This window comes from Helianthus annuus, chromosome 11 (genome assembly GCF_002127325.2).
Source record: "Helianthus annuus cultivar XRQ/B chromosome 11, HanXRQr2.0-SUNRISE, whole genome shotgun sequence".
NCBI classification, from domain to species: Eukaryota; Viridiplantae; Streptophyta; class Magnoliopsida; order Asterales; family Asteraceae; genus Helianthus; species Helianthus annuus.
Window position 1 is genome coordinate 173918339 of NC_035443.2, and position 22532 is coordinate 173940870.

A 22532-nucleotide genomic window follows, 5' to 3' on the forward strand; every position below is an offset into this window, starting at 1 on the left:
TTGGATCATCTTATGAACAGAAATAAATGTTTAGTCGTCATGCTTCAGCTAAAAAATATGTGATGCTGTATCTAAACTTCTTTAGTTTTGGGAAAAAAAGGTATATTGAATTAAAAAATGGACGTGTTAATGTGACATGCGAATGGTTGTGTAAATAATTTACACTAAATCTTTCATGCCAGATTTCAAAGAGTGGTGAAGATGATGGATATTTCAGATTTAAACATTCAAATCAAGATAAGAACTCAGTTTTTATCTCCAAAAGTGATTTATGGGGCTCACCTTGTCTTCAAATTTTGTGAGCCACGAAAATTATCAAAAAAACTAATGTACGTCAACCTCAAGTACCAAATGGGGAGTGAAACTCTACATGCATATTTTGCAACACGCGGAGATGATGAGTGGATGATGATAGAACTGTGCCGATTCATACCTCACAAGAAAGATGTTTATTTTGAGGTTCTACTTGGAAGCTTGTCACGATACTATTGTGGAAGCGGTGCAATTTATGTTGAAGGCATCCATTTTCGAGCCATTGATGATTCAACTTTCAAGGTAATGTTTCAGATTATATCCAGTGCCGGCTCTGGGCCCGGCAAACCCGTGCCGATGCCCGAGGCCCAAAATTTCAAAGGGTCCGAAAAGTTTTTATAAGCTTGTATATATTTATTAAAGGAAAAATGGTTTTTAATAAACCAACGTTTGTCTCATTGGTAAATAATAATCTTACCTACGTAATTGGTATACAATAATCCTACCTATCAACATGTTGGTACTCAATGAACTTCTGTTAATTTTTTTAACTGAAGTTAATTTTTAAGTTTTATTTATTACACAAAAAGTCCCTATAGTTGTAATTTACTAGTTTTAACTATTTTATAAAACAAAAAAACCTCAAGGGACTATAATTTACTAGTTTTAAAATAGCTAAAACTAGTAAATTACAACTACAGGGACTGTTTGTGTAATAAATAAAACTTAAAAACTAACTTCAGTTAAAAAAAATTAACGGAAGTTCATTAAGTACCAACATGTTGATAGGTAGGATTATTGTATACCAATTACGTAGGTAAGATTATTATTTACCAACGGGACAAAGGTTGGTTTATTAAAAACCAATTTTCCTTTATTAAATTATATATTTAGTATATTTATCCGTTAATTATGCAAAAAAGTATTGGTTGTGTAGTGACAAAAAACATCTCAAAATAATGTAAAGGTCTCAAGTTCGATTGTTTGCTCCATCACTAAGTTTTTATTTTTGTAGTTCATTTACCCTTAACCATAATTTTAGGCCCAATTCTTTCCGTCGCCCGAGGCCTAAATTTTTTTAAGAGTTTTCGGGGACAGCTCTGATTATATCATTTTAAAAAAGACAAAAATATGTCAATCTCATTCACACACACATATATTCATGTCTATACTCTATACACACAGCTGTTCAACAAAAAAAAATATCTATACGCACCGCCTTATATTGATGAAAATATCAATGAGTTAGTAACATGGTCTTATCTTTTTCTACACAGCCCGAAGTATATGAGAATCTAAAAGGAGTACAAAGAGTTTTGAAATCAAACTCAGATTCTGTGCAACAAGTGTCAGTTGATTATGATGAAATAACCCAACTAGAAGATGGTGTAAAGGTTTTTTATTTTGTAAAAAAGGTCATATGTACAGAGAAATTGAAATATGTGTTCTTCTCCTGTAATGATATACTTAATTCTTAAATTTGATGAATAGATATTACCGCAAAGCAATGTTAACGGAAAGAAATGGCACACACTTCCAGCAAAGATGGTTTTATACGAGTCTTCGGATGTGAAGTGTTACAATTGGAAAGCTCTTGATGAGTCCGAATCCAGGTTTGAATTTTGAGCCAACTTAGTTCCAAAAACTACTTGCTTAAATTCTAGTAAAGCATAAGATCGGAAAAAGAACTTTTTTTACAATTTCTTTAACAAACAACTAATCATAAATGTAGATTTCAAGAGGTGGCTGAGCTTTTATCGCACCAAGTATTTCGTATCAAATGCAAGATCGAAACCCAAAAGTTGTCAGCAGATACAGATTACGCATGTTATCTCGTATTCAAGCTATCACAAAAATGTCATGGTTTGCAGTGTCCGGTGAAGGTGCGAGACGTACTCCTTAGGAAAAACAAAGAGTATAAATTTCTTTATTTTAGATCTCCAAGAGCAGTAAATCTACACAATATTAAAAGGGTTCCAAAGCTGAGAGAAGATGGATTGATGGAAGTTATTGTGTGGGAGTTCAACTCAGGTAACAATGATCATGTTCCCATGAGTTTGAAATTGAGATGTTACGAAGGAACCATGTCCGGTCTTATTGTACATGGCATTGAATTTCGCCCCCTATGATATGAAACATTTACAAGATAAAAACTTTGATAATGTTTTGTCCTTAATATATAAAGTCTAGTGAATTTTGAGTATATGGTTTATATATAGGTGTATAAAAGTCTTGTAAATTTAGTTTCCAATTCTTGGATCAAACAGGACACAAATGCAAATGAACAATGAACATACGGCATATAACCTTATTCGCTGAAACCCAAAGATAAATTCAGAATGCAAGGAACACAAAGATTGAAAACTAATCATACGTGCAGCAAAAAGATTAGAATACAAATAGATAAAAACAGTGATAGATATCCTAACCCGGGTCTCCGGGGAGAAAGCCAGATATCCTAACCGCTGGACGACAATGGAATTGTTGAAAGGTTACACATTGTCTAATCCTTTCTCATATTAATTTTTGTTATCTTTCACGTTAGAATTTATCATGTTGTACATAATAATAGTTTGATATACTTTAGTTAGGTTATATAACTGAAACTTCTAAATGTTTTTATCCCAAAGTTATCAGATTTTTTTGAAAAAATCATTTGTTTACAGGTTGAATCCATATTATTATTGTTGGTAAATGCCTAATTATCCTCTTCCTCTGTTCACCGATAACATCCATTTCCCATCCTCTTTTAACGACCTTGCTCATTGTAGATGTATGGTCTGTTCGTGTGTATGTTATTTAAATACGATCTAAAACACATAAGATCAGTGTGACTTTGATTATGATCTAAAACACATTAAATCCTAAATAAAAGGTGTGACTTTGATTGTATTTCAACATGGACTCAAGTTTATGTTGAAAAGGTGTTCAATTTCCATAATGCTTGTATTGGTGATGCCAAATAGCCTATGATTTGTGTGTTTGTCTCAAACTTATTTTATTTCATCGAAAAACCCTTTGGTAACAAACGTATAAAGTTCTCATTATCATAACTTGTAAAACAATAATAATACTATATCTTTTAAAATAGAGTAAATTATGATTTTGGCCCCTGTGGTTATATCACTTTTACCCTATTAGCCCAAAATAAAATTTTTTTAACATCTGATTCGTTACAAAATAACATTTTAAATCTGGTATCACACTATAATATTGTCAATATATTATTAAACAATTAAATAAAAAATAGAGTAAATTAAGTTTTTGGCCCTGTAGTTAGATCATTTTTACTATATTAGCCCAAAATAAGAATTTTTAACATATCTGCCCCATGGTTTCTATAACTAACCATTTTGCCCCCTAAGTCTAGAGATCATGGGGCCAAAATGGTTAGTTATAGAGACCATGGGGCTAAAATGATTAGACTTAAGGGCCAAAATGGTTAGTTATAGAGACCATTGGGCAGATATGTTAAAAATTCTTATTTTGGGCTAATATAGTAAAAGTGATGGGCCAAAAACGTAATTTACTCTAAAATATATAATTAAAAAGGTCAAACATGGAGAGAATGTAAGGGCAAGTAGAGTCAATGATATATAGAGACAATATTATGGTCAACAACTAAAGGATCTCAATTTACACAAGACTATGATGTTTCGTAAAGACCACAAATCGCGCACTCCTGAACAAGACGTCAAACTCAAATACGCAATGCAACCACAATACACGGATTTACTAAGCACCATTTCTGCTTTTCTATGGCTTGAGCACAACGACTGCAATAATTACATGTAAAATTAAAGACCGCGATGCACATCTTCCTCGAGATCTTTTGTAGACTTTTCACCTTGTGCAAGGCTCTGTACCCATCCTGATTCCTACACATGGTCTACTACGCTCGACACCTATTTGCATGCCATTGACCAAAGTTATATAACATTTAAATTCATGAAAAATAAGTCACAGTCTGACTTTTATGGTCAAACAGATAACTTTAAGCTTTAACATTGATATAAATTGTTATAATATTTTAACAATTTTGATGAATAGACCAGATATCGAACCCGGGTCTCCTGGGTGAAAGCCAGATAACCTAACCGCTGGACGACAATGGAATTGTTGAAAGCTTACACATTGTCTGATGCTGTCTCATTATAATTTTTGTTACAAAATATGTTATTATGTATAGAATCTTATAAACTCCTCGATTCGTTACAAAATCACATTTTAAATCTGGTATCACACTATAATATTATCAATATATTATTAAACAATTAAATAAAATATATAATTTAAAAGGTCTAACATTGAGAGAATGTAAGGGCAAGTAATAGAGACAATTTTATGGTCAACAACTAAAAGATCTCAATTTACACAAGAATAGGATGTTCTGTAAAGACCACAAATCGCGCACTCCTGAACAAGACCTCATACTCAAATACGCAATGCAACCACAATACACGGATTTACTAAGCCCCGTTGCCATTTTTCCATGGCTTGAGCACACCGACCACAACGACTCCAACAATTACATGTAAAATTTAAGATTGCAATGCACATCAACTTCCTCTAGATCTTTTGTAGACTTTTCACCTCGTGCAAGGCTTTGTTCCCATCCTGTGCATGGTCTACTACGCTTGACACCTACGTGCATGCCATTGACCAAAGTTAAACATTTAAGTTCAAGACCAATAACTCACAGTCTGACTTTTATAGTCAAACAGATAACTTTAAGCTTTAACAATTATATAAAATTTTAAAATATTTTAACAATTTTGATGAATAGACCAGAGTTGCTGAAACCAAATGTGAAAACAAAGATTATAAAATTGATTCACATCTATATGCATTTCAAAACCAAATGTGAAAACAAAGATGACAAATTTGTTGCACATCTATATGCATTTAAAAACTCAAAAGTCAGGGGGTTGACCCCCGAAAGTCAACGGTACTCTCTAGGATCCATTTACATATAACAACTAGGTTATTACCCGGGATTGCTTCCCGGGCTCGGAAAACTTAGTTTTATCAATTATTATTTGTTATTAATACGACCTCATTACATCAAGCATCTCATTGGATTCAACAACAATGTCTTCACATCACCGGATTAGATCATAAACCCATATTAGAGGTCAAACAAAAGCACAACAGGACCACATGAATAACATCATTTTCAGTTTTACTTCAATGCACTTACATGATCGGGTGATTTGGGATTTTGTAAAAATGTTTGTTCTTGTACTTCTTAACAAAATCACATAGAATTCAACAAAACAACACAATGACTTAAAGAACTATACTTTAACACCCAATCTGATCGAGCAAACAAATGTTGACCAAAAGTCAAACAATTGTTGACCAAAAGTGAAACAAATGTTCAACCACATCCACTATCTTCTTATATTTTAGGACTGTTTTCCTCTTCAAAACACTGTTCAACCTAACATGGGTTTCCATGAACTGTTGACCTAAAGTCAAACAGATGTTAAAACCACTGTTTGAGTTATTCAAACGTCTGTTGAATACTAAATGAGATATTGACCAAAAGTCAATCAGATGTTGACCAAAAGTCAAACCGAGTATACTGTCTTTAGCTTACATCTCCGCATTGTTTCCGTTAGACATGGACCTAATAATTTACATGTACATATATAGTTTTAGAATCACAACTTCAAAACTAAACAAACAAGTCTACTATCAGTTTCGAAAAGCAACGAACTACAACCCAAAAACTTGGTTCAATGTATCCTTCTGCATTTGCCTTCTTCAACCCATGAACATTCATCCGAACATAAAAAGCTTTTTACCTTTCACAAAGTTAAGTGGAAATGCTTGACCTTGAGCCATGCCTTTATCTCTCACAAACTTTCTCATTCCTTGCAGATAATATCTTGGTTGACCTCGAGATGAACCTATAGCAGCTTGAATATTCCAAGCATCACCTGCCACGTCCACAATCTTCAAACCCATCTTACGATTTAGTCCTAGATCTTTAGCCTGTTTTTTAAAAAGACGTTGTAACAAACTAAGAACAATTCAATAAACAAAGAATTAACACATCTTTAAAATCTGACTAAAGTATTATATATTAGTAAACTCATCATCACAAACTTACAAAATGACCGTCCACACGGAAAGAAATAGGTACGATCTGATTATCTTCATTCACAACAACCATACCACCTTCATTGACATTAACGATGTCCTGTACAACTTCAGTATTTGAACTCAAGACAATCTCTTCTATCACCTTTTCTTTAACAGTAGCACAAACCCCTGGTGGAAGCACTAAATCACAGGTAGCACAATTGAAAACCGTGATATGAAAAGTCTGAAGATCTATCATCTCAAAGACAATGAGATGATCAGCAGTTAATGACAACTCATTCTTTATCTCCTTCCATCCGGTAATTATGTAAAGTTCATTGTTGATATCTTCCATCCCTACAGACCAGTTCTGGTTTTCAGATCCTTTAATAAGAACCGGATATGAAGGAATAGTGTTTAACATCTTGTGATGAACAAAAAAACGATTAATACTCTACAATCAGAATAAAACACATTATATAGTACATTAGTAAAAATATATCGGGAAATTAAGTAAACAAAATAAAACAAAACAATTAAACAATTGTATCTCTAAAAAAATTACATGATGAATAATATTCGAAGTTACATACCACATAATCTTCGTTACCAGATGGTTTGTAGTAAAACTCTTTACAAGGAGCAAGAGCAATGTCTTGATAAAAATACAATATTCTGAAACTTTCTAATGCTTCTTCATAATGAAATATCAACCATGAATCTGAAGGTATTTTCAAACTGTCTACCAACTGACACCAACCATTATAGAAATAATATATGCCATTGCTTAGAGGATGGATCTTGACTTTAAAAACATTTCCAATTGTGGTCCGGATCTTTGTATTTCCAATTGGATAATTAAACCGTTGAATCCAATTTTGATACTGTTTGGCAAAATCTAAGCATAAATAAAAGAAACACTTTTATTGCTAAATATCATAACAAAAAATTAAAATGAAGTATTAAACTAAGATCGGATAAAATTACTAACCAAACATTTCCTTTTACTGTCTTCAAGGTAACACGAAAATCCATAAATCATTCTCACGTAAAACTGTAACAGTATCAATCATATAGAATCAAAATCAATAACATTAAGAAACAAATGAATACAATCCATTAAGGTATGCAATACATCTAAATAAAAGATGATGCAACTAATATATATCAAAATAACAATAGACAACATCGAAAAGGTGAGAATACATGTAATTTCTTATCATATCGAAATATATATATTTTTTTACAGCAAATCATATAATTAAAACTTAAAACCTACTTTTCCGATTAAGTATCACAAATAGACATGGAGGATCATCAGCTGAATAAATTGTATAGAAAAACAGGATAGTGACTTGTGTCTATTCCAAACAAAAACTTAAAAACAGTATACCAACTACTAATCAAAATAAGTTCAACTTTTCAAATACACATGAGAATACACCAGTTAAAATCAGAAATTTATATTATACTTCAGAATAACATCATCACATGAACAACTTTATAAACAACTTTACAAATAAATGTGACAATACATTAGTAAAGATTGAAATTTTATATCATACATCAGAATCACATCAACAACTTTATAAATAACTTTACAAATACAAATGAGAATACAACAGTAAAGATCGAAATTTTATATCATTAATCAGAATAAGATAAATAAGTGAGCAAAGTGAAATCCAATAAAATCAATAATGGATAAGACAAATGGTAGATACACGAAATGCAGATCACTTTTTTAGAATCATATATGTCATAACTACATAGTAATCGGATATACAAAAAAAAAATAGGACTATCATAAATTGTTCCAGTATAAGCCGCAACAATAAACGCAATCATAACCAACAATGGGTTGAAAAAAAAAACAGGGAGATACATGAATACACCACCGTCGATTACAACTTCTTCGTTAAAATAGCAAGAACCATAATCGGCTATGGAATTCAAAACTAAAACAATAAACATGAAAAAAATACAAAACAAATCAGATTATTTAAGAATACCTTTATTATTATACAAGATGATATTGATAAAGATCGGAAGAAATGGAATAAGATGACAAAGTTTCTTGGAGAAAGTGTAGAAAGAAACGTGGAGAGAGAAACGAACCGAGATTTTATGAGGATCTTTAAAAAGTTAGAAGTTTAAAAATGTCCTATATAACCGGGTCGGATCATCCCATTTAGTTTTTCGTCAACATCTGCTTGACTTTTGGTCAACAACTGTTTGAGTTTTGGTCAACATCTCATTTAGTATTCAACTGAAATTTGAATAAGTCAATCAGTTGTTTGAAAATCTGTTTGACTTTTAGTCAATAGTTGGATGGAAACCTATGTTAGATTGAACAGTGTTTTGAACATATGTTTAAACATCTGCTTAGACTTAAAAAGTTGGGGCTTAAACAAATGTTTGGCTTTCTATATCAGTTGTTTGGACTTAAACAGATGTTTGACCTTAAACAAATGTTTGGCCATAAACAGATGCTTGGCAATAAACAGATGTTTGGCCTTAAACAAATGTTTGACCTTAAACAGATGTTTGCCCATAAACAGATATTTGGCCTTAAACCAAACATCTGCTTAAGGTCAACATCTGTTTCACTATTCGTCAACATCTGTATGACTTTTGGTCAACATCTGTTAACATATAAACACTGTTAACATAAAATACAAATAATTAGCTAATAGACGACACACATTTAGCATCTTAAATCATCAAGACCCTTAACAATTTGACCATATGATTTAATCGTGTGTTTTATCTTAGATGCGAAAACTCGAAAAGAAAATTCACTAAAAGGATAACATATTAAACGGGTCAAAAAAACTCAAAATGTATTTTACTGCATAAATACTGTTACATACAAACACTGTTAACATAAACACTGATGCAATATCTGTTGTTGATGTTGAACTACTATTGTTGTTGGGCAGTGGTTCACCTTTGGTTGTTCAGATCTTTGGCTAATTCCTGTACCTTTGCTGAGTCGGGATTTTCTACCAACATCTGTTTGATGGCCAATTTAAAATATTGGGATTCTTGTTGCGCCTGTTCTTCTTCATCCATCTGTTTTTACCTCTTTGTTTGATAGACAACATCAGCAGATGGAATAGTGGGTTTAGCAGATCTTTTAGTTGGTACGGTCTGTTTGATTGAAACCTTTAATGCTGGATAATCTAGCTTTTTAGGAACAGAGGGATCTTTCTTTCTTCTTTCTTCCAATTTTTTTGTATGTATCTATCACTTTAATCTCTTTCCACTTTGCGATTTGATTCCTTGAGCCATAATTTGAAGTTATAAGCTCTTCCTTCATTCTCTTCAACTTCAAAGTACTTTTAGGTACATTCTTTTTATACTGGGACTAGACTGGTGGGGTTGGTTTTATTGTTGAGTCTTCAAGCATGTTTTGTATTATTGCAATTTCTTGCTTGAGCTCACTTATGGTCCAATATTTGAATTGATACTTTTCTGCCTTGTATTTCTTGTTTTGTATGATGAGCTCAATGTAATCATTCCTTAGGCTTTCATCATCTCTTTTTGATAACTGCTGACAAAGATCTTTTGAAAACTGCTTTAATGTTCTGACTTGGCTGAGCAGATATTACAGATATCTCTGTATTTCTTTATCAGATTTTCCTTTTGTGTCTCTTTTTGAGATATCCTCTGCTTGTTTAAATTCCAATTGAAGGTATTCATGAATGTTCTTTGGCAAAGGATACTCTTGAAGAGATGGAAAACTCCTCTTTTCAGGATCATCTTCAGAATAGAAAGATTTGATCTCCTCCCTAACTGCTGGAAGATCCAGAGGAAATTTTACACTCAAAGGACCAAAGTCAGTAGTTTGGTCAGGGGTTAGAATTGAAGCAGTTGAAGCAGGTTTTTGTACAGTTGATATGATCAAAGGTTGTGAAGATATTGGAAGTGGAGAAGCTACAGTGTCATCTTCAAGTTTGACATTTGTTATCCTCCTTCTTTTGATTTTTAGTGTGGTTGTAGGTGTTGAACTTGGAGTTGGATTTGTGGATTGAGTGGTGGTTGGTAAAGTGACAACAGCATTTGTTGTGACAACAACTGTTGAAACCACTGATGTATCAACAGCTGTTGATATAACAGGTGTCTCAACATCTGTTGGCTTTGTAGTTAGAGGTGAGGAACTTTTGGGGATTTTAGAATGTGATGTATCAACCACTGATGTACCAACAGTTGTTGATATAACAGGTGTCTCAACATCTATTGGCCCGCTAGTTTGAGGAGAGGAACTTTTGAGGATTTCAGAAGTTGATGTATCAACGACTGATGTATCAACAACTGTTGATATAACAGGTGTCTCATCATCTATTGGCTTTGTGGTTTGAGGTGAGGAACTATTGGGGATTTCAGAAGGTGATGTATCAACCACTGATGTATCAATAGCTGTTGATATAGCAGGTGTGGAAGTGGGTTGAGTGGTGGTTGGTAAAGTGACAACAACATTTGTTGTGACAACAACTGTTGAAACCACTGATGTATCAACAGCTGTTGATATAACAGGTGTCTCAACATCTGTTGATATAACAGGTGTCTCAACAGTTGTTGGGATTTCAGAAGGTGATGTATCAACCACTGATGTATCAACAGCTGTTGATATAACAGGTGTCTCAACAGTTGTTGAAGTACCCTGCTCTTCCTTGCCATAAGAACTTCCTTTTCTTTTTCAAATCTTTTAGAACCCTTTCGTTCCATTTTCTCTTTTCTATTTGCTTTTTGTTCAGCAAAGGCATTGAGAGTCACATCTGGCCTTGGAATTTCTACAACGGGTTTAGTCTTTGGATCAGGTTTTAGATACAAACCATCCTTTCCTTTCTTTCCTTTCGCCTCCTTTTTGGCATCATTAGGGTTTTCTACATAGACAATAGTAGGAGGAGAAGTACCAGTGGTTTGAAGTAAATGAGCTTTGATGGCTTTAATGTCAGCTTGAGTATCCTTATACCTTGATTCCATCACATTTTTCAACATTTGTAGCTGAATTTGATGTTGTTGATCATTATATTTTCTTTGTTGATGAAACAAAGGTTGTAGAAGTTGCCATAGCTCACTTGTTGTGGTAGTAGATGATGAAGCAATGGATCGAGACTTTGAGGATTGTAACAACTGTTGCAGCATATTTTTGATATCTGCCACAGATGTTTCAAGATTGGTAACTCTCTCCGTCAAATTCTGATATTTTAAACCATCACCCAATTTAATGGGATCATTTGATTTCCCACCAGCACTGGTTGTATCAGCAGTTGGACCAGGAGAAGTCTCCAATGGTTCATCCACTGCTGCCCCTTTTTCTTGGTACTGGGGACTTCTTTCTTCAGCAGTAGTTACCTTAGTAAGCACACCTGTTGTTAGCTTGAACACACCAGTGGATACCTTGGTTCCCAAGGAGGAAATTGCCTTCAAAGGAGTCTGACTTATGAAACTACTTTCCAAGTGTAAATCAGTGGATTCAACACATGTAGTAGCTGCTCCACTTGAACTACCACCAAAAGATACATGTAACTCTAGGGGTGTAACCTCCTCAACTGTTGATGGGTTAGCAAAGGTAGACGCATCAGACTCAGTCACTTGTTGGAGTATATTCTCAGTGATGGGTTGTTGAGAAGAACTGATTACTGTCTGATCCACATCCAATGCTTTAAACAGAGGTAAAATGGTGGTTGGTAATGTGGTTGTAAGGATAGGAGTTGAAAGAGAAATTGCCCCGGGAGCAGGGCTATAGAACATACTCTAAAGTGAGGGTAAGATACCATAGACAGGTGTCCCTGTGCTTACAACCTGTTCCTTTTGTGAGGAAGCAGGGGGAGTTGAGGCCTGTGATGGAGATCTTTCCAAATGTTGTGAGGAAGTAGCAACAGTGGATGATGGTGACTTTTGTGTTGTCACAGGCGTTACTTCTGGGATCTCATCTTCCAGAAGGTCCTTTTTTGAGGGTTTGGGGGGCTTTTTGGTTTTTTTCTTAACGGTCTTTTTGGTGATTTTTGGTGGAGGTTGCACAGTAGTGGTTGTGATGCTGTGGTCACCAAGAGCAGTGGGCTCAACAGCAGAAACCTGAGGAGCAGATGTAGACGCATCTAAAGTTTGCTCAGGCTCCTCTGTTTGTGTTTTTAAAGCTTTTGACTCTGACAACCTTGTAAAAGTTTCAGCAAACAAACTATTTATTTCACAAGGAGCACCTTGAAGAAGCACTTGTGCACTGCCATTTGGTACTTTCTGCTGTAATAGTAGCTTAAAAACCTTGGAAACAACAGGAATGGTTTTTTTCTTATCTTTTATATTATTGACATTTCTAACCAAATAATTAAAAATCTCTTGGGAGTAATTGAAATTTTGTTTAGCCATAATAGCATATCCCAAGTATTGAATTTTCAATGGAATTTCATTGAAAGCTGTTGTTTTGTTTGAAACACACAAGAGTAAAGTATGAAATAAAAATTTCATCGGAGGTGGGAATGCTCCTTTTTCCATAGTAGCTTTGGGACATTTCTCTTCATACCCCCTTTGAATCAGATCTCGTTGATACTCTTCTTTAGGGAAAGAGTTTTTACCTGTATGATCGTTCATCTCAAAAACCTCAGATATGGTTTGTGGAGTAATAACAACCAGAATCCCACCTACTGTTGATGTAATAGCCCAAGGCTTGTTGTCTTGAACTTCTAATTTTGCATTTTTCCAAAAATCTCGTAGTGTTTCTTGGTAAAAGGTGCGTTGCAGGTCAACAAAGTTTTATACTTTTAGGATGAAAGAGCATCGATGATTGAGTGAAATTCTGTGTTTTTACTTGTTTTCTCAAGTGTACATAGATAGTTATGAGGGTTTTTAAGAGAAAGAGCCATGGTGATTAGAAGGAACTTGTGAGAGGAAGAGGAAGAAGAAGATGAAGAGTTTGAAGGAATTTGATGGAAACCCTGTTTGGAATTCGAAATGGCTGTTAAAACATTAATTGGGGTTTTAATCAGGGTTTTATGAAAGTGAAAAGTGGATGCTGACGTGTCAACGGTTACAAAGCGTGGACAGCTAAGAACTGTCCACGTAACAACCTCTAATGAAAATGGATGACAGTTGTTTAGGGAAACCACTGATGGTCAATATCAGTGGATGTCAACTATAAAAATGTGAGCAGTGGCTGTTTTTTAACTATTAGTGGATAGCCAACAGTGATTGAAACACTGATGTTTGGAGTTAAAAAGATGTTTAACCTTAACCAGATGTTTGCAATAAACAGATGTTTGGCCATAAATAGATATTTGGCCTTAAACAAATGTTTGACCTTAAACAGATGATTGCCCATAAACAGATGTTTGGTCTTAAACCAAACATCTGTTTAAGGTCAAGATCTGTTTGACTAATGGTGAACCTCGGTTTGACTTTTGATGAACATTTTTTTGACTTTTTGTCAACAGTTGGATGGATACCCATGTTAGATTAAATAGTATGAATGAATAAACACTGAAGTATGGATAAAACTTTGAATGAAATTCCTGAAAAGTTAAATGTGATACAACAATTGAGAGGATACCTTTGCATTTTAGGTTTGTTTCTTATTTTGATTAACCGTTGATGATGTTAAGAGTTTTTATTCACACTGACATTCTAAAATATGTTAAGATGGATATTGAGATTATTAAAATAAACTATTACATAGAAAAATAGACATTTAATGAAATATTTATAAACTATTACTTGCTAGAGTTAACACTTGTTAGGATTTCGTAAACTCTGGCCTTTCTCCATGTGATTTCATGCTCTCTTTTGTTTTTCAGATCAGTTAGCATGTTCCAGATTTTTTGATCCTGTTTTAGAAGTTGTGTGAGAAAATCTTCTGCATTTTTCTGGAAATCTGATGGAGGAGAGTGGAGGACTTCATCAAGCAATGCTATGCTGTTTTAGGTTTTCTTGTAATTAGTGTCATTGATTATGTCGACTTTACTGTTTAGTTCTTCGTCTGTTCTTTTTTCTTTATGTGACCACATCGAGAATTGGGTTTTAACATCGCTGGTGTCTGACCAGTGGTAGAAACTGAAGTTTGCCATGTAGATTTTTGTTGGATTTTCTGATGTGGAACAATCTTTCACAGACAGTGATTTGTAGGACAATTTGTTGATGTTTTGAATCAAAAGTAATTATCGATCTTTTATAGAGTTTAAAAACACGTCTACATGGTAAATGAAGAGGTTAATTGTAATTATGATAATCTGCTTTTGTTCTTTGAACTTCGAAAATTTGTCCCTTGGGTTTCTTGGTATTTAATTTTAAAGTTTTCCCATAAAAGTTGGGGTTTCAAAAGGTTTTTGCATTAAAAGACTGCTGCTTTGAAATATACATTAATATGTTTATATTAAATCTACACGTTTTGATTGATTAAGTATATAAACTCATGACCACTTCACCTGTTTTTCATCACGATTTCCTACGAAGATATCATACTTTCAGGAAAATCGAGTAATATAGAATATTGATATGGCGTCATTCACTACTGTAAAATCAGATGATTTAAAGCCGAGTTTTGTCAAGCATATAGAGGAACAGGTGTATGAAGATAGGGCTACTCTTCAAGAGCTGAAGAGATGTTTTGATGGATTGCAAGTTGGCTTGTTCACGAGAGAGAGCAGGTTTCAAGAAATCTTATGCGGATGCCTTCAACTTCAGTTCGTGAGCTTTGTGTTGTCAGCAATATAGAGTGCGGTGATATAGACGTGGAGTTCATGGCGATGCTGAAGGACATACATCGAGAAGTTCAGCAATTGATGGAGTTGAAGCTGACATTTCTTAATTCTTACGGTTATTGTTAGATTTAAAAGTTTAGTTGTTTAGTATGTTATGTAATAATTGGACTTTTAAGGTCATGAATAAATGAATAAATTTTAATCTTATGAATCTATGTTGCGTTTGTAGGAAAAAAGAGAGAGAATGTCAATTTTAAATTACCATTTTGCATATTTTGAATTTCAAAGGTTATGGATATTATCAGTAATTACTGATTTGATTTGAAAGCAATTGTCATCATGACATTTCTAATTTTTATTTTAACTTTAATGAAGAGAAAATTACCGTAATTTGAAATTCCCATTTTGCATATTTTCAATGTCCAAAGCTCAAGAAATTAACATTAATTACTGATTTGATATGCAACGAAATGTCATCAACAGGTATTTTTATTTTTTATTTTAACTTTAACTTTTATCACCAAAACAATATTGGAGGAACTCTTATCTCATTGGAATGTAATGATTAGGTTAAATGGTAATTTCATTGTAATTCTAGTTTTCATTTGATAATTTCATTCTATAATTAATTAACCACATCAACAATAAAAATGTGTGCAGTGGATGTTTTTTAGGAAAACCAATGATGGTCAATATCGGTGGATGTCAACAATAAAAATGTGAGTAGTGACTATTTTTAACTATTAGTGGATAGCCAACAATGATTGAAACACTGATGTTTGCTCAGTCAGTGGTCAACATAAAGAATGAAGAAACAGAGGTTGTTTTTCAGCAGTGGATAACATTTAACAATCAGATGTTTGAACCAAAACAGTGGTTGTAACAGACTTTTAAGGATTAATTAAAACTATCATTTTTAACTATTTTGAAGATGTTTGACCTTAAACAGATATTTGACCTTCTATATCAGTTGTTTGGAGTTAAAGAAATATTTGACCTTAAACAGATGTTTGAACATAAACAGATGTTTGCGCTTAAACAAATGTTTGACCTTAAAAAGAAGTTTGCCCATAAACATCTGTTTGCAAAAAAAAGACCAATTTCAAGAATACTATACGCAAACAATCAAAATGAGGAGCTTAATAATCATCCAAGTGTACTTCATTTTTATTTAGTAGTATAAAGATCAAACCACTGTTCTATTTATAGTACAGATCAAACCAATGAGGTGATGTGATAAATACTGTTACATATAAACACCTCAGAGTATAAAATACTAATGTGATAAATATTGTTACATATAAACACTGATGTGATAAATATTGTTACATATAAACACTGTTAACATAAACAAAGGTAGAGTATCTGCTGTTGATGCTGAACCACTGTTGTTGTTGGGCAGTGGTTCGTCTTTGGGTTTGTATAGGGTTTGCCTCGAGAGATAAACTCTAGCGAACCACTGCTATACTAAACACTGTTACATAAGAAACACTGATACATAAATACTAAAGTTGAATCCGTTGTAGATGCTGAACCACTGCTGCTACTGAGCAGTGGTTTTCCTTTGGTTAATCAAGCTCTATGTACATAAGTGCTTGTCTTTAACAGGGCTTTGTCTTCAACAGTGGATAGGCCTCATCAGTCTTTAAGTCCGTCAGTCTTTATAAGGAGCAGTGGTTAGTTATAACAGTCCTTAGCATGATCAGCTGTTATAACCACTCCATAACCCTTTGACAGGAAGCAAGTGTCGGTCTATTTAACTGAGAGGAATGATTGCAGTACATCTCTGTTGAAAAACAGAGTCAATAAATTTAGGGGAAATGAGGTTGAAAGATGATAGGCCAACAGTGGACGATCTCATTCTATAGCTTCGATAAATTCAAGGGTATTCTCAAATAATACTTCCTAGATGCTTCCAAAGACGCAGCACTTTGGACATATGTCGGTCTTCAAACATCACTTATTTATTATCTACTATCTATTATCTATTATCTATCTATTATATATAATAAATGAAAGTTGATTGCTCCACATGGCCCAAAGTGGATTAATCAACTTTCCTTTATTATATATAATAGATAGATAATAGATATTAGATATTAGATAATAGATAATAGATGTTTTAAGACCAACAAATGTCCAAAGTGCTGCTTGTTTGGAAGCATCTAGGAAGCATTATTTGAGAATACACCTGAATTTATCGAACCTGTAGAATGATATCGTCCAATGTTGGCTTATCATCTTTCAACCTCATTTTCCCTAAATTTATCGAATCTGTTTTTCAACAGGAATGTAATGCATTATTACCTTATTTAAGATACCTTCAACTGCATCTTCTGATAAATCAACATTCATTTCACTCAAAAGATACGTTGAACTGCATCTTAAATCATGAACTATTTAAAGAAATGGATGAAATCATCCAAAAATACCCAAAATAAAACTAATTCAACCATCCAACCATAAGATATTTTCCGTATTAGAATGGCCATTTTTACCTCATTTCAACAGGGATGAAATCATGAACTATTAGAATGGCCATTTTTACCTTGTTTCACAAATTTCATAATATGAAAATAAAAAAAATGAAACCAAACACCTGATATTTGTCGTCCAAATCTTTTAGTTGGTCCTCATAGTCCTACAACCTTTTGAAGTCGTTGGAGTCGGTCGGTGATGTTAGCAGCCTAATTAACAAACAACAGTAAACAACAATAGCAAGTCACCAAACAATCGACCTCAAATCATATAGAAGCGCAAAAATAAAACAAACCCTAACCTAAAACTCAAGATGGAAAAATGAAAAAATATCTTTATAACTAACCCTAAACCTCAAATCCATTACAGCATAACCATTCAATCGACCTCAAAATGATATAAAAGTCTAAAAATAAAATGAAAATTAGATAATTGAACATCAAAATTGAACAGCAAACCTGACAAAAAATTAACCAAGAAAACTGCAGGCCATAGAGCCGACAACCTCCGATCATCTCCGTCATCTAGTTACCAGCGGAACCCTAGCCAAAGCACAACAATAAGTAAAGACGCATGAAGATCGAATGAGTGAACAATGAAAACAAAGATTAACACTTATAGAATGGAAGTTATTGATAATCTAACCTTGATTCGGAGCATTGATCTGAACATCGATCGGAATAGAGCAGAGCAGAGGGAGAGAGAAAGTGGAAAAGCCCTAAATGAGTAAATGAGGGAGGAGATAAATAAAAGAGGGCAGTGGTACTGTTGGGCAGGAAAAGGGAAAAACGATGCCCTCATTACTGACACGTGGCCCAAATCACCTTCATTTATTATATACAATAGATTTTCTACTTTATTATGATCTGTTTATTATAGTAACACGGATTAACGAGTTATAAAAATGTTTATATTACTTTATTCCTTGGGCAACCTAGAACAAAAAGAAATTGTAATGGTTAAGCAACAAATTAACAACTATTTCTATACCCGTCCGGTGGGCGGGTTTTTAACGTCATTTATTTAAAATAGAAACAAAAACAATTTTGTCGGGTACTTATGCCATTTGACAGGCTCTGTTTGCGAGTTTGGCGTGTAAACATGTAATGTTTATTTACTGTTTTATCATACGGGTTTGGCAGCCTCAAACAATAATAGTAACAAAAGTGAAAAGTGTCACACCCCAAAAACGTCGCAGCAGAAATACAAATGTGGCGGTGACGGAGGTTGGTATCCATAATAGTCTTTTTGGTCGATGATTTAGTTAATTTGGACATTTTGGTTATTTTAAAAACATAATTTTTAAGATTACCACATTTATCACAAACAAGTCATAGTTGTTTTACTCTTAGGGGTCTTATTACACACGGTCCCATAGTTTTAAAAGTGTCCAAACATTATTTTAGATACATAAGCATCACACAACCACATGACAACGCAAGCCAAAATACTCCGAAGCCGAACTCATGTACCTGAAGAACACGTAAAAATTAAGTGTCAACACAATGGAAGGTGAGTTCACATACAATTTTTGTAATGATTTGTTTAAGGAAAATCTTTCTTATTAAAACATTTTAATGATTTAAAACATTCACATATGTTTAAGAAAAATCATTTTATTTCCTTTGTAAAATGTCATGGAAGAAATCATCCGAAATAGCCTCGTAAGCACATCTCTGATGGAAACTTTTACTCATGATTTTAATTATATTAAATTTTCATTATTTCTTCCGTTTCGTAAGTTTGCAATGTAACACCCCATGTTTCGAAAGTCAAAGTCAAAGTCAAGATTGAAGTCAAAGGAAGAAAAGATTGCTAATTGCGATCTGTCACTCCTTGCTCAATTCCTTTTTTACTTCTTTAACTTGTAGATAGCCGTTTTGTTTTATCGCATTAGTTGTATTATGTGGAGTACATGTTAATAATAGAGGTTTATCATTATTTATCGCATGTTTATCGCTTTATCGCTTATCGCATCGCAATCTCATTCGCGCCTGGATTAGTAGAATCTGTAAGTTGTTTTACGTGTGTGTGCTACTTGGATGTTACCTGTGCATGTTTATTTATGTTTATGTTGTGGTGAATAATCAAAACGCAATCGCAATCGAATCGCGGACGCTAAATGCAAGATATTTAGGATGATTGTATGTTAGATATAGTAGTTGGGATTAATATGTAACTCTATCGCATCCAAAACTCAACGAACGAAACGAAACGCCGAACTCTAACCGTCAGAGCCACTCGATCGAGTGACAGCTCGATCGGATGGTCACCCGATCGGGTTGCCACCCGATCGGATTGCCACCCGATCGGACAGCCATCCGATCGGTGACCCACCCTATCCAATGCGCTTTCCTTTTTGGGAAACCCTATAAATACCCTCAAACTGTCACATTACTTGATGTGACAGCCTCTCACTCGACCAGCTCGCTCCAGCCTCTATTTCTCTCGATTTCTCGCGATTCTTGTAAGTTTTCAACCTAAATCTTGTACTTTATTGATCTACACGCCCTCCTACACCTTTCTATCTTTTGAATCTTAACTTTTAACCGTGAAATCAATGGATTTGAGGTGTTCTACAGTGATGTCATCATGGGGTTCTTATGAACTTTATGTTTTGGCTCCATCCCACCAAGAACAACTTAGATCTGAACGATTTCCTCAAGAATAAACAAAGATCTTGCATAGATCTGAACATATTCATGGTGAAAAATGATTGAAAGATGGTTTCTAACTTTCTTTCAACTCTTTTACACACAATGCACTCAAAACCGATAGAATCGGAGCTTGTTCTGATCTTCTACTCCTTCTTAGTGATGTGTTGGTCCAACATCTGGATTCTATCCAAGAGATTACTGATTTCGGGTTAAACATGAAACACCGTCTCGAACAGTTAACTGGTCGGACTAGGGTGGTTCCTGTCCGATCGGGTCACTAAGTCTTGACAAGGTTTCTGTTGCTTGACGCGTTATCGTACCGTCTCGAGAAAACCGCAAAGCTATCAAAACAACCAAGTAACAAGACGATCAGGCCATCGAGACGGATTGTCGTCCGATCGGATTGCCACCCGATTGGACAGCCACCCGATCGGCTTGCACCTTGGTCCCACACTTAACTTCTATTTCAACTTTTGAGGTTTGAACATCGAACGGATTGTCGTCCGATCGGATTGCCATCCGATCGAACGACCATCCGATCGTGTGATCTTTGGAACTTCAACACTTAAACAATTTTCAACATGTTCAATGCATGAACAAAGATCAACGGATTGCCACCCGATTGGATTGCTATCCGATCGAGTGACAAAGTGCTGTGAACTTGTTCTCACTAAGTGTCCACCAATCAGATCGTCACTCGATCGAACCGCCGTTCGATCGATCGACCTGAAGGGTAGAGATACTTCTCTGTTTTCAAAATGCTACAACGAAAAATTCAAAAGGCAAACCATTATACACAAACACATCCTTCCCAAACGAGGTAGCAATTCAATCGAATGGTCAACCGATCGGATGACCATCCGAACGGATTGTCACCCGATCGACCGGCCACCCGATCGGATTGCCATCAGATCGGATTATCGTCCGATCCATTGCCACTTCGCACCATTTTACGCGCCGCTTATCGTTTATGCTATCGTTAACTGTTCAGGCTAATCTCTCTCAGCGCTCCCTTCAATCCAAGATTGTGTTTATTATTAAACACAATTTGTGAGTATACTCGAACCCTTTTTACTTTACGCACTTTTAGGTGTTACATACGTTATCTATATTTAAATCACATCAATCGCACAATGCAAACACTATTTATACGCTGACCGTTACTGCATGTTACGTGTTTTTCGATGAATGCTTGTATGTTATGTTAACACAGTGATTGTTGCCTGACACCTTAGCAACGATAGTACTATAGTTTGGACTCAGCACCTGTCGTGGACAGGGGTTGTTAAGGGCTTTACTTCACGTGTCCCAGTGGGGATACGTGTTGCGCATTCTACAACTCGCAGTCACGTCTGTGCATATTTCTCTGTCGATAACCTACTTGCCTTCACTTTATACATGTTACATGCTGGTTACGCGTAAACTATTTCGAACTCTATATGCTACATTAAACTTGTATGATCACCTTTACATTTTATGTATTGACCTTTATTTTAACGTATGTGACAGGTGTTTAGGATGCTACTTGCTAGGATGTGGTGTTTTCATGCTTTTGTGGAATCGAGTAGGATGGAGTCTAGAAACAAAGACAATTTATCTTTTATTTTAATCTGAGTTGTTGGACATGTTTTGTTTGAAGATTATCAATGTCTGTAATAATTAGATTACTTAAATGGGTTATGGTATGGGACATAATATTAACTATTTGGTAATTTAGTCGTTATGGAATTTCTCTTGACAATCTGTTCGCTCAGTGCCATGCCCCGAGGTTTCCGCCTATGGTTGGGGTGTGACAGATTGGTATCAGAGCCATAACTATAGGGAATTAGGCAAGACTTGACCTAGTCCAGGTCGATGTCTTAGAAACGACCTAGTCTATAGGTTAAGTACCAACAGACCAACTCGTGCGAACCCGTTAGGGGTTCCGTACGAACTTATGCTATTTTTCGATCGCCTTGCACTCACGCTATACTATTGAGGTGTGCGCGACTACACATATTTTTACAATGAAATTACACACGATTTGGTTTTAAATTTATAAAAGTGATTATTAATTTTACATCAAAACACACACGAAAGAGGCAAGTGTACCCCGTCATATATGTAATAAAGTATCAGTAAGAACCAAGTATCTATCCACGGAAATGGTCGGAGAAATAATACTAGACCTTTGTCACTAAATTACCGGTAAAAATATAAGTTGTTTGGTTTTTAATTAAACTAAATTAAGCATAAACAAATATTTATAAAACATAGTAGATTATATATAAATTGCCTTGCTTAATACACAACCAAAGCATGTCAACTAAGTCAGTTTTGGCACTAGAAGTATTCGGTCAATTTTCCATTTGGAGAC

The 22532-nt window shown here is 34.5% G+C and overlaps 1 protein-coding gene across 1 annotated transcript; it reads right to left on the reverse strand.

The window, feature by feature from the left end:
- Positions 1-9952: 9952 nt before the first annotated feature.
- LOC110888768 (mucin-17-like) lies at positions 9953-12102 on the reverse strand. The gene is made up of 3 exons (XM_022136276.1): positions 11061-12102; positions 10549-10968; positions 9953-10449 (listed from the first exon to the last, which is right to left on the reverse strand). Exons 1-3 carry the CDS (start codon positions 12100-12102, stop codon positions 9953-9955), a joined length of 1959 nt encoding a protein of 652 aa, XP_021991968.1.
- Between the last annotated feature and the right edge of the window lie 10430 nt (positions 12103-22532).